The 14,427-nt window shown below is 37.0% G+C and overlaps 1 protein-coding gene across 1 annotated transcript in view; it reads left to right on the top strand.

The window, feature by feature from the left end:
- The first annotated feature begins 5,761 nt into the window (after positions 1–5,761).
- LOC139767517 (protein mono-ADP-ribosyltransferase PARP12-like) overlaps positions 5,762–14,427 on the top strand; it is a 12,126-nt gene continuing 3,460 nt past the window's right edge. The window contains exons 1-4 of the mRNA XM_071696957.1: positions 5,762–6,018; positions 6,153–6,199; positions 8,539–10,751; positions 13,789–13,944. Of these exons, the coding sequence (XP_071553058.1) occupies positions 5,847–6,018; positions 6,153–6,199; positions 8,539–10,751; positions 13,789–13,944 (2,588 nt within the window). The 5' untranslated portion in view covers positions 5,762–5,846. The remainder of the gene's footprint in view (positions 6,019–6,152; positions 6,200–8,538; positions 10,752–13,788; positions 13,945–14,427) is intronic.

The following is a 14,427-nucleotide window of genomic DNA, read 5'->3' as shown; positions in this document are numbered from 1 at the left end:
GTAAGATAGTGTACATGTAATGTACATTAGAGTAAGATAGTGTACATGTAATGTACATTAGAGTAAGATAGTGTATATGTAATGTACATTAGAGTAAGATAGTGTACATATAATGTACATTAGAGTAAGATAGTGTACATGTAATGTACATTAGAGTAAGATAGTGTACATGTAATGTACATTAGAGTAAGATAGTGTACATGTAATGTACATTAGAGGAAGATAGTGTACATGTAATGTACATTAGAGTAAGATAGTGTACATGTAATGTACATTAGACTAAGATAGTGTACATGTAGTGTACATTAGAGTAAGATAGTGTACATGTAGTGTACATTAGAGTAAGATAGTGTACATGTAATGTACATTAGAGTAAGATAGTGTACATGTAATGTACATTAGAGTAAGATAGTGTACATGTAATGTACATTAGAGTAAGATAGTGTACATGTAATGTACATTAGAGTAAGATAGTGTACATGTAATGTACATTAGAGTAAGATAGTGTACATGTAATGTACATTAGAGTAAGATAGTGTACATGTAATGTACATCAATCACATGTGCCCACCTTACGTACTCGTTCTTATCGCGTACAATTGTTCATGTACAATTAGTGTCATGTACGTACACACATCTATGTACGTTTGTGTTATCATGGATGTACACATTTCTGTGTACGTGTGTCATCATGTACGTACACATATATATGTACGTTTCTGTCATATACGTACACATATCTTTACGTTAGTGTCATGATGTACATACACATATCTATGTACGTTTTTGTCATGTACGTGGACATATGTCTGTGTACGTTAGTGTCGTCATGTACGTACACATATCTGTCTATGTACATTAGTGTCATCATGTAGGTACACATCTATGTAGATTTGTGTCATATACGTATCTGTTTATGTATGATTATGTAATCATGTACGTGTATCTGTCTATGTACATTTATGTAATCATGTACGTATATCTGTCTATGTACGTTTATGTACTCATGTACGTATATCTGTATGTACGTTTATGTAATCATGTACGTATATCTGTCTATGTACGTTTATGTAATCATGTACGTATATCTGTCTATGTACGTTTTTGTAATCATGTACGTATATCTGTTTATGTACGTTTATGTAATCGTGTACGTATATCTGTCTATGTACGTTTATGTAATCGTGTACGAATATCTGTGTATGTACGTTTATGTAATCATGTATGTATATCTGTCTATGTACGTTTATGTAATCATGTACGTATATCTGTCTATGTACGTTTATGTAATCATGTACGTATATCTGTCTATGTACGTTTATGTAATCATGTACGTATGTCTGTGTACGTTTATGTAATCATGTACGTAAATCTATGTACGTTTATGTAATCATGTACGTATAGCCGTCTATGTACGTTTATGTAATCATGTACGTATGTCTGTGTACGTTTATGTATCATGTACGTAAATCTATGTACGTTTATGTAATCATGTACGTATGTCTGTGTACGTTTATGTAATCATGTACGTAAATCTCTGTACGTTTATGTAATCATGTACGTATAGCTATGTACGTTTATGTAATCATGTACGTATATCTATGTACGTTTCTGTCATATACGTACACATATCTGTCTATGTACGTTTATGTAATCATGTACGTATAGCTATGTACGTTTCTGTCATATACGTACACATATCTGTCTATGTACGTTTTATGTACTCATGTACGTATATCTGTCTATGCACGTTTATGTAATCATGTACGTATATCTGTCTATGCACGTTTATGTAATCATGTACGTAAATCTATGTACGTTTATGTAATCATGTACGTAAATCTATGTACGTTTATGTAATCATGTACGTATAGCTATGTACGTTTCTGTCATATACGTACACATATCTGTCTATGTACGTTTATGTAATCATGTACGTAAATCTATGTACGTTTATGTAATCATGTACGTATATCTGTCTATGCACGTTTATGTAATCATGTACGTAAATCTATGTACGTTTATGTAATATGTACGTATATCTGTATGTACGTTTATGTAATCATGTACGTATATCTGTTTATGTACGTTTATGTAATCATGTACGTAAATCTATGTACGTTTATGTAATCATGTACGTAAATCTATGTACGTTTATGTAATCATGTACGTATAGCTATGTACGTTTATGTAATCATGTACGTATAGCCGTCTATGTACGTTTATGTAATATGTACGTATATCTGTCTATGTACGTTTTTGTAATCATGTACGTATGTCTGTGTACGTTTATGTAATCATGTACGTAAATCTATGTACGTTTATGTAATCATGTACGTATAGCTATGTACGTTTATGTAATCATGTACGTATAGCTATGTACGTTTATGTAATCATGTACGTATAGCTATGTACGTTTATGTAATCATGTACGTATAGCTATGTACGTTTTATGTACTCATGTACGTATATCTGTCTATGCACGTTTATGTAATCATGTACGTATAGCTATGTACGTTTATGTAATCATGTACGTATATCTGTTTATGTATGATTATGTAATCATGTACGTATATCTGTTTATGTATGATTATGTAATCATGTACGTATGTCTGTGTACGTTTATGTAATCATGTACGTATGTCTGTGTACGTTTATGTAATCATGTACGTAAATCTATGTACGTTTTATGTACTCATGTACGTATATCTGTTTATGTATGATTATGTAATCATGTACGTATATCTGTCTATGTAGTTTATGTAATCATGTACGTATATCTGTATGTACGTTTATGTAATCATGTACGTAAATCTATGTACGTTTATGTAATCATGTACGTATATCTGTCTATGTAGTTTATGTAATCATGTACGTATAGCTATGTACGTTTATGTAATCATGTACGTATGTCTGTGTACGTTTATGTAATCATGTACGTATATCTGTATGTACGTTTATGTAATCATGTACGTATATCTGTTTATGTACGTTTATGTAATCATGTACGTATATCTGTCTATGTACGTTTATGTAATCATGTACGTATAGCTATGTACGTTTATGTAATCATGTACGTATAGCTATGTACGTTTATGTAATCATGTACGTATGTCTGTGTACGTTTATGTAATATGTACGTATATCTGTCTATGTAGTTTATGTAATCATGTACGTATATCTGTATGTACGTTTATGTAATCATGTACGTAAATCTATGTACGTTTATGTAATCATGTACGTAAATCTATGTACGTTTATGTAATCATGTACGTAAATCTATGTACGTTTATGTAATCATGTACGTATATCTGTTTATGTATGATTATGTAATCATGTACGTATATCTGTTTATGTATGATTATGTAATCATGTACGTATATCTGTTTATGTATGATTATGTAATCATGTACGTAAATCTATGTACGTTTATGTAATCATGTACGTATAGCTATGTACGTTTCTGTCATATACGTACACATATCTGTCTATGTACGTTTTTGTAATCATGTACGTAAATCTATGTACGTTTATGTAATCATGTACGTAAATCTATGTACGTTTATGTAATCATGTACGTAAATCTATGTACGTTTATGTAATCATGTACGTATAGCTATGTACGTTTATGTAATCATGTACGTATGTCTGTGTACGTTTATGTAATCATGTACGTAAATCTATGTACGTTTTATGTACTCATGTACGTATATCTGTCTATGTACGTTTATGTAATCATGTACGTATATCTGTTTATGTACGTTTATGTAATCATGTACGTGTATCTGTCTATGTACGTTTATGTAATCATGTACGTAAATCTATGTACGTTTATGTAATCATGTACGTATGTCTGTGTACGTTTATGTAATCATGTACGTATAGCTATGTACGTTTATGTAATCATGTACGTATAGCTATGTACGTTTTATGTACTCATGTACGTATATCTGTTTATGTACGTTTATGTAATCATGTACGTATATCTGTCTATGTACGTTTATGTAATCATGTACGTAAATCTATGTACGTTTATGTAATCATGTACGTATGTCTGTGTACGTTTATGTAATCATGTACGTAAATCTATGTACGTTTATGTAATCATGTACGTATAGCTATGTACGTTTATGTAATCATGTACGTATGTCTGTGTACGTTTATGTAATCATGTACGTATGTCTGTGTACGTTTATGTAATCATGTACGTATGTCTGTGTACGTTTATGTAATATGTACGTATATCTGTTTATGTATGATTATGTAATCATGTACGTATATCTGTTTATGTATGATTATGTAATCATGTACGTGTATCTGTCTATGTACGTTTTTGTAATCATGTACGTATGTCTGTGTACGTTTATGTAATCATGTACGTAAATCTATGTACGTTTATGTAATCATGTACGTAAATCTATGTACGTTTATGTAATCATGTACGTAAATCTATGTACGTTTATGTAATCATGTACGTAAATCTATGTACGTTTATGTAATCATGTACGTAAATCTATGTACGTTTATGTAATACATGTGTATGTGGGTGGGTTGGGCCATTCTTTCGTCTGTTTCCTTGCGCTACCTCGCTAACGCGGGAGACAGCGACAAAGCAAAATAATAATAATAAATAATTATTATTGATATAATCATTCATATAATAATTATGTTAGTATAATTATTATAATTATTATAATTATAATTATTGTTATACAGGAACCACATCTGTAATCTAAAAGACCCCCCCCATCTCTGTATCATAGAACCCTGACCCCACTATATCACTTCATATTGGATCGTTCTATCACTTTAAGTGTGTATCAATGATTGAGAAGGAAACTCGAACCCCCAGAGACGCATGTGTGCTTCATTTTAATTGTGTATCAATGATTAAGAAGGAAACTTGAACCCCCAGAGACGCATGTGTGCTTCATTTTAATTGTGTATCAATGATTAAGAAGGAAACTTGAACCCCCAGAGACGCATGTGTGCTTCATTTTAATTGTGTATCAATGATTAAGAAGGAAACTTGAACCCCCAGAGACGCATGTGTGCTTCATTGTAATTGTGTATCAATGATTAAGAAGGAAACTTGAACCCCCAGAGACGCATGTGTGCTTCATTTTAATTGTGTATCAATGATTAAGAAGGAAACTTGAACCCCCAGAGACGCATGTGTGCTTCATTGTAATTGTGTATCAATGATTAAGAAGGAAACTTGAACCCCCAGAGACGCATGTGTGCTTCATTTTAATTGTGTATCAATGATTAAGAAGGAAACTTGAACCCCCAGAGACGCATGTGTGCTTCATTTTAATTGTGTATCAATGATTAAGAAGGAAACTTGAACCCCCAGAGACGCATGTGTGCTTCATTGTAATTGTGTATCAATGATTAAGAAGGAAACTTGAACCCCCAGAGACGCATGTGTGCTTCATTTTAATTGTGTATCAATGATTAAGAAGGAAACTTGAACCCCCAGAGACGCATGTGTGCTTCATTTTAATTGTGTATCAATGATTAAGAAGGAAACTTGAACCCCCAGAGACGCATGTGTGCTTCATTTTAATTGTGTATCAATGATTAAGAAGGAAACTTGAACCCCCAGACACGCATGTGTGCTTCATTTTAATTGTGTATCAATGATTAAGAAGGAAACTTGAACCCCCAGAGACGCATGTGTGCTTCATTTTAATTGTGTATCAATGATTAAGAAGGAAACTTGAACCCCCAGAGACGCATGTGTGCTTCATTTTGATTGTGTATCAATGATTAAGAAGGAAACTTGAACCCCCAGACACGCATGTGTGCTTCATTTTAAGTGGCGGAGAATAATTTGGAGCATAATGGAAAATCGAGGTGGAAGCTGGGCTCGAACACGAGGTCAAGGTCAAGGTCAAGGTCGAGGTCAAAGTCGAGGTGGAAGCTGGGGTCGAACACGAGGTCAAGGTCAAAGTCAAGGTCGAGGTCAAGGTCAAAGTCGAGGTGGAAACAGAGGATACAGCCATCATGCTCAAGGCAGGTTACAGTCATCATGCTCATGCAGGAGCAAGAATAAAGAAATCGATAAGTTATAATTTGAATAAATGATAGTGTTGAATAAATTGTTTATTTTGAAGGCTGTTCTTAATGTAAGTTATTGCCAATTCCAGGTCAAACTAGGCTGGGTCATTTTCCATCATCTGGAGCAAATAAGCAAGTAAGAAAGCATTATTAATGGTACAAATTCCTTATTAAAGCATTATTAATGGTACAAATTCCTTATTAAAGCATTATTAATGGTACAAATTCCTTATTAAAGCATTATTAATGGTACAAATTCCTTATTAAAGCATTATTAATGGTACAAATTCCTTATTAAAGCATTATTAATGGTACAAATTCCTTATTAAAGCATTATTAATGGTACAAATTCCTTATTAAAGCATTATTAATGGTAGAAATTCCTTATTAAAGCATTATTAATGGTACAAATTCCTTATTAAAGTATTATTAATGGTACAAATTCCTTATTAAAGCATTATTAATGGTACAAATTCCTTATTAAAGCATTATTAATGGTAGAAATTCCTTATTAAAGCATTATTAATGGTACAAATTCCTTATTAAAGCATTATTAATGGTAGAAATTCCTTATTAAAGCATTATTAATGGTACAAATTCCTTATTAAAGCATTATTAATGGTACAAATTCCTTATTAAAGCATTATTAATGGTACAAATTCCTTATTAAAGCATTATTAATGGTACGAATTCCTTATTACTGTAAATTAAACTCATAAGACAGTGTAGATATTCTAACTACGTAAAAGCAATAAGACTTGATACAGATAATTGATGATATATGTACAGATAAGGTTCTTGATATGTACATTTAATTGATATGTACTGATAACTGATAAGATATGGACAGACAAGATAACTCATATGCACAGATATCTGTGGAGGCTTATTATAAGTCTTCATAGAGAAAGGAATGATAATGGAGGCTTATTATAATTCCTCATAGAGAAAGGAATGATAATGGAGGCTTATTATCATTCTTCATAGAGTAAGGAATGATAATGGAGGCTTATTATAATTCTTCATAGAGAAAGGAATGATAATGGAGGCTTATTATCATTCTTCATAGAGAAAGGAATGATAATGGAGGCTTATTATAATTCTTCATAGAGAAAGGAATGATAATGGAGGCTTATTATAATTCTTCATAGAGAAAGGAATGATAATGGAGGCTTATTATAATTCTTCATAGAGAAAGGAATGATAATGGAGGCTTATTATAATTCTTCATAGAGAAAGGAATGATAATGGAGGCTTATTATAATTCTTCATAGAGAAAGGAATGATAATGGAGGCTTATTATAATTCTTCATAGAGAAAGGAATGATAATGGAGGCTTATTATAATTCCTCATAGAGAAAGGAATGATAATGGAGGCTTATTATAATTCCTCATAGAGAAAGGAATGATAATGGAGGCTTATTATAATTCCTCATAGAGAAAGGAATGATAATGGAGGCTTATTATAATTCTTCATAGAGAAAGGAATGATAATGGAGGCTTATTATCATTCTTCATAGAGTAAGGAATGATAATGGAGGCTTATTATAATTCCTCATAGAGAAAGGAATGATAATGGAGGCTTATTATAATTCCTCATAGAGAAAGGAATGATAATGGAGGCTTATTATCATTCGTCATAGAGAAAGGAATGATAATGGAGGCTTATTATCATTCTTCATAGAGAAAGGAATGATAATGGAGGCTTATTATCATTCTTCATAGAGAAAGGAATGATAATGGAGGCTTATTATCATTCTTCATAGAGTAAGGAATGATAATGGAGGCGTATTATCATTCTTCATAGAGAAAGGAATGATAATGGAGGCTTATTATAATTCTTCATAGAGTAAGGAATGATAATGGAGGCTTATTATCATTCTTCATAGAGAAAGGAATGATAATGGAGGCTTATTATCATTCTTCATAGAGAAAGGAATGATAATGGAGGCTTATTATCATTCGTCATAGAGAAAGGAATGATAATGGAGGCTTATTATAAGTCTTCATAGAGTAAGGAATGATAATGGAGGCTTATTATAATTCTTCATAGAGTAAGGAATGATAATGGAGGCTTATTATCATTCTTCATAGAGAAAGGAATGATAATGGAGGCTTATTATCATTCTTCATAGAGTAAGGAATGATAATGGAGGCTTATTATCATTCTTCATAGAGAAAGGAATGATAATGGAGGCTTATTATCATTCTTCATAGAGTAAGGAATGATAATGGAGGCTTATTATAAGTCTTCATAGAGAAAGGAATGATAATGGAGGCTTATTATCATTCTTCATAGACAAAGGAATGATAATGGAGGCTTATTATTTTCACCAGAAATCATTTGATGTTCCATCAATGAAATGTTGGAATTTATATAGTTTTATATATACATTGGAAGTCATGAAAGTTTCTATACTTCACTGAGTGTGATTTTGATGTTATTTTTATTCTTTGTTTCTTTCTCTTGCCAAGGACAAGAGACACAAGGAGCGAGGGAGTGTGTCAATGTTGAATTTAGGAGCCATGCAGACCGATGAGGGCACAAGGGCTAATAAAAAGGCCCCGAGGGATGGGAGGGAATGGGAAAATGGCCATTTCCATCACCAAGAGAGCCATTCCCATTCAGGTGAAGGGCGCTGGTATTTCCCCTCCGCTCCAGATAAGTGGCAGGTGGAGTATGATAGTGGAGGGGCGACGCCTCCACCTCCATCGTATGACGAGTCCAATGAGCGAGAGAGGGCTCGTGGCTTTGGCGTCGCCCCCCCTATAGGACCGGGCCCTGATGTGTTCTTGCCTCGTTGGATCCCGCACCCGTCTTCTTCTGCGCCTTCTTCTCCTCCTCCTCCCTACATGTGGGGGGAAAGGGCGGCGCCCTTGGGGGCAAGAGACACCGGGGGACATGGCCCAAGGGGGAGGAGGTCGAACATATCTGCAGTCGATGTGGTCAAATGTCTATCGCAATTCCGAGAGGCGTGGGGTTCAGCCCAGGTCATAAGTCGCCATTTGGACTGTAGTGCCGACGCGTTAAAGGAAATCGTGGCCTCCAGACCGGATATATTCTCGTGCATGAACCACGACGCGGGCATGGTGATCGAACTCGTGCCCACAGTGACTTTATGCCCAGACTACTTGAAGAAAACGGGATGTACCACCCGAGGGCAATGCAAGAGCTTACACTTGTGTTCTCCCTTCATAACCCAGTCCAATTGTGAGTTGGGTCCAGCTTGCCCCTATGGCCATCGATTGGACACCGACCACAACACGTCAGTCCTCTCCAAGCTGTACTTAGACTTAATTGATAAGAATGTCGTCTTTGGACTCGTTCGCAAAGTTTTCAAAGGCGAAGACGTTCCACGGGTGTGTGCGTGGTACAACACCACCAAAGGGTGTGGGAAAGAGAAATGCCTTGAGCTCCATATTTGCCAAGACTATGCGCGAAATGGTGGCCAATGTAAACAAGGGAACTGCCCCTTGAATCACAATATACTAAGTGATTCTTGTAAGAAAGTCCTAAGGCGCTGTGGCGTCTCCTTGAACGAAAGTATACGTGATATTCTCCTGAGACTGGAAATGGACGGCTGTCCACAAACGGACGAGTCTCCCTCCCCCGTGGACTCGCGTGATGGGAAATCAAGGAGGAGGAAGAAGAAGGAGGCTAGAGATGAGGCGAAGGTCGACCCACAAGTTGGAGGACACAGAGGGGGGAATAATGAGGGCAGGAAGCAAGACTTGGAGGAGCGAGAGCGGGTAACCCGAAGGGAAAACGACCATGCCATTTGCCAGTCGACAGATGTCTTTGGCGACGTGGAAATACCCGAAATATGTGTCCATTCTTTGGATGACCGGTGTCTTAAGGAACAGAAAGGGTGTAAGTACCTGCATGCCAAATCCACCTTCCACTGGCAGCTCCATAAGGACGGGCGATGGTATAATTTGGGCGTCTATCACTCGAAGGCTTTGGAAAACGCCTTCCGGGATGTGGCGAAGAATGGAGTCCAATTGGAGGCCTTGATCCCATACAAAATCGGTCTTCAGGGCAAAGAATTTTTCAAGATTTTAGGCCAAGACTTGTGGACGGCCGATTTCACCCAGATGAACCTTCGAAGTCCATCACGAAGTGAGGTTTTCGGGATTCGACGCCTGTCCACTCAGTCCGCTGCCGTTTCGAAGACCCCAAGAGCCACTGTGTACGCTTGGTATTTCCTTGACGAGGCTGGGAAATGGGTGGCCTTTGGCGAAGTGGATAGCCTGGGCCAGCGAGAGCTGGCGTGTACCATTACGAGCGAACAGATTGAACTAGAGTTCGTCAATCAACCATCCTCAGGCATGACCATCAAGAACAGCCGGTACACTTACTTGCTGGACTTTGCCCAGATGACCCAGACGAACACAACCACGAAGAGAGTGAGGCAGATCCGCCGACGGCCCGCCATGCTGTATTTCGCGAAGAAAACGGGGGGTGGGGCGTGGCAGAGCGGCACAAACCACCCACCTCATTGGACGCCCATCCCCGCTGGCCAGGACCACCTTGTCGTCACGTTACAAGCCAGTGAAGCCGAGTACAAAGAAATTAGCACCCGTTTGAGAGCCACTCTGCCAGCAGCCAAGATACAGAAAATACAAAGACTACAGAATCCATATTTGTGGCACCATCTTCAAGAGAAGAAGAGAAACTTTTGCAAAAAGTAAGGAATTTTCAAGTTTTTTTTTTCCCCCTTTTTTTTAATCATTCTTTTTCTAGTTTTCTATATTAGCTGAAGTCCATATATCCAGTTTTCCAATTTGGGGTCTTGTCAACAATGTTTCAGTTCACCCAGCATAGTTCAATGTGATTTGGGATGCCATATTATCATTTTAAACCATTTTTTTCCCTTTCTTTTTTCCCTGAGGCGTTCCAATTTGGGGTCTTGTAAACATTATTTCAGTTCACCCAGCATAGTTCAATGTGATTTGGGATCCCATATTATCATGTTAAACCACTTTTTTCCCTTTTTTTCTTCCTTTTTTCCCCGAGGCGTTCCAATTTGGGGTCTTGTCAACAATGTCTCAGTTCACCCAGCATAGTTCAATGTGATTTGGGATTCCATATTATCATTTTAAACCATTTTTTTCCCTTTTTTCTTCCTTTTTTCCCCGAGGCATTCCAATTTGGGGTCTTGTAAACATTATTTCAGTTCACCCAGCATAGTTCAATATTATTTGGGATCCCATATTATCATTTTAAACCATTTTTTCCCCTTTTTTTCCTATCTTTCTTTTTTTCCCCCGAGGCGTTCCAATTTGGGGTCTTGTAAACATTATTTCAGTTCACCCAGCATAGTTCAATGTTATTTGGGATCCCATATTATCATTTTAAACCATTTTTTCCCCTTTTTTTTCTTCCTTTTTCCCCCGAGGCGTTCCAATTTGGGGTCTTGTCAACAATGTTTCAGTTCACCCAGCATAGTTCAATGTTATTTGGGATCCCATATTATCATTTTAAACCATTTTTTCCCCTTTTTTTCTTCCTTTTTCCCCCGAGGCGTTCCAATTTGGGGTCTTGTCAACAATGTGTCAATTCACCCAGCATAGTTCAATGTGATTTGGGATCCCATATTATCATTTTAAACCATTTTTTCCCCTTTTTTCCCTATCTTTCTTTTTTTCCCGAGGCGTTTTATTTATCAATAACATAAGATGGTGAGATTTTAAACGATTTATAATACATAACATGTACTCATGATGAGCATTATAATACATAACATGTACTCATGATGAGCATTATAATACATAACATGTACTCATGATGAGCATTATAATACATAACATGTACTCATGATGAGCATTATAATACATAACATGTACTCATGATGAGCATTATAATACATAACATGTACTCATGATGAGCATTATAATACATAACATGTACTCATGATGAGCATTATAATACATAACATGTACTCATGATGAGCATTATAATACATAACATGTACTCATGATGAGCATTATAATACATAACACGTAATCATGATGAGCATTATAATACATAACATGTACTCATGATGAGCATTATAATACATAACATGTACTCATGATGAGCATTATAATACATAACATGTACTCATGATGAGCATTATAATACACAAGAATGTGGGCTGAATGAGCGCCGTTTTCTTCACTCCAAAGAAAACCAGGAGAGCTGATGAAACCCATCATTTAACATGGGAGACTTTAATATTCTCATTTAATTTTTTTCCCCTCGAAACCCATCAGTAAACATTGTTTACCTGACCCACTTTTCTCCCCTCGAAACCCATCAGTAAACATTGTTTACCTGACCCACTTTTCTCCCCTCGAACCCCATCAGTAAACATTGTTTACCCGACCCACTTTTCCCCCCTCGAAACCCATCAGTAAACATTGTTTACCTGACCCACTTTTCTCCCCTCGAAACCCGTCAGTAAACATTGTTTACCTGACTCACTTTTCCCCCCCTCGAAACCCATCAGTAAACATTGTGTACCTGACTCTTTTTTCCCCTCGAAACCCATCAGTAAACATTGTGTACCTGACTTTTTTCCCCTCGAAACCCATCAGTAAACATTGTTTACCTGACCCACTTTTCTCCCCTCGAAACCCATCAGTAAACATTGTTTGCCTGACCCACTTTTCTCCCCTCGAAACCCATCAGTAAACATTTTTTACCTGACTCACTTTTCTCCCCTCGAAACCCATCTGTAAACATTGTTTACCTGACCCACTTTTCTCCCCTCGAAACCCATCAGTAAACATTGTTTACCCGACTCACTTCTTTCCCCTCGAAACCCGTCAGTAAACATGGTTTACCTGACCCCTCTATATTGTTTACCTGACTCCTTTTTCCCCTCGAAACCCATCAGTAAACATTGTTTACCTGACTCTTTTTTCCCCTCGAAACCCATCAGTAAACATGGTTTACCTGACTCACTTCTTTCCCCTCGAAACCCATCAGTAAACATTGTTTACCTGACTCACTTTTCTCCCCTCGAAACCCATCAGTAAACATTGTTTACCTGACCCACTTTTCCCCCCTCGAAACCCATCAGTAAACATTGTTTACCTGACCCACTTTTCTCCCCTCGAAACCCATCAGTAAACATTGTTTACCCGACTCACTTCTTTCCCCTCGAAACCCGTCAGTAAACATGGTTTACCTGACCCCTCTATATTGTTTACCTGACTCCTTTTTCCCCTCAAAACCCATCAGTAAACATTGTTTACCTGACTCTTTTTTCCCCTCGAAACCCATCAGTAAACATGGTTTACCTGACTCACTTCTTTCCCCTCGAAACCCATCAGTAAACATTGTTTACCTGACTCACTTTTCTCCCCTCGAAACCCATCAGTAAACATTGTTTACCTGACTCACTTTTCTCCCCTCGAAACCCATCAGTAAACATTGTTTACCTGGCTCTTCCCCCCCCCCTCGAAACCCATCAGTAAACATTGTTTACCTGACCCACTTTTTTCCCCTCGAAACCCATCAGTAAACATTGTTTACCTGACCCACTTTTCTCCCCTCGAAACCCATCAGTAAACATGGTTTACCTGACCCCTCTATATTGTTTACCTGACTCTTTTTTCCCCTCGAAACCCATCAGTAAACATTGTGTACCTGACTCTTTTTTCCCCTCGAAACCCATCAGTAAACAATTGTTTCCCCGACTCACTCCTTTTTTTCCCCCCTTTTCTTCCCCTCTGTAGGTATGGCGAGAGACAATTAAATATGCAAAAACTGTTTTATGGAAATGTCTGGGACGCGTCGTGTGTGGAGGCCATTTCTCGTGAAAACATGGACTGGCGACGGGAAATGGCCAATCCTTCTCGCCCCTATGGCCAAGGCACGTACTTCTATAACAGGTAAATGGCCAAGGCACGTACTTCTATAACAGGTAAATGGCCAAGGCACTTACTTCTATAACAGGTAAATGGCCAAGGCACTTACTTCTATAACAGGTAAATGGCCAAGGCACTTACTTCTATAACAGGTAAATGGCCAAGGCACTTACTTCTATAACAGGTAAATGGCCAAGGCACATACTTCTATAACAGGTAAATGGCCAAGGCACGTACTTCTATAACAGGTAAATGGCCAAGGCACGTACTTCTATAACAGGTAAATGGCCAAGGCACTTACTTCTATAACAGGTAAATGGCCAAGGAACTTACTTCTATAACAGGTAAATGGCCAAGGCACTTACTTCTATAACAGGTAAATGGCCAAGGCACTTACTTCTATAACAGGTAAATGGCCAAGGCACTTACTTCTATAACAGGTAAATGGTCAAGGCACTTACTTCTATAACAGGTAAATGGCCAAGGCACTTACTTCTATAACAGGTA

This window comes from Panulirus ornatus, chromosome 61, assembly GCF_036320965.1.
Source record: "Panulirus ornatus isolate Po-2019 chromosome 61, ASM3632096v1, whole genome shotgun sequence".
Taxonomy (NCBI): domain Eukaryota; kingdom Metazoa; phylum Arthropoda; class Malacostraca; order Decapoda; family Palinuridae; genus Panulirus; species Panulirus ornatus.
Note: the sequence above shows the minus strand (reverse complement) of the source record. Positions and strands in the feature narration are given on the sequence as shown.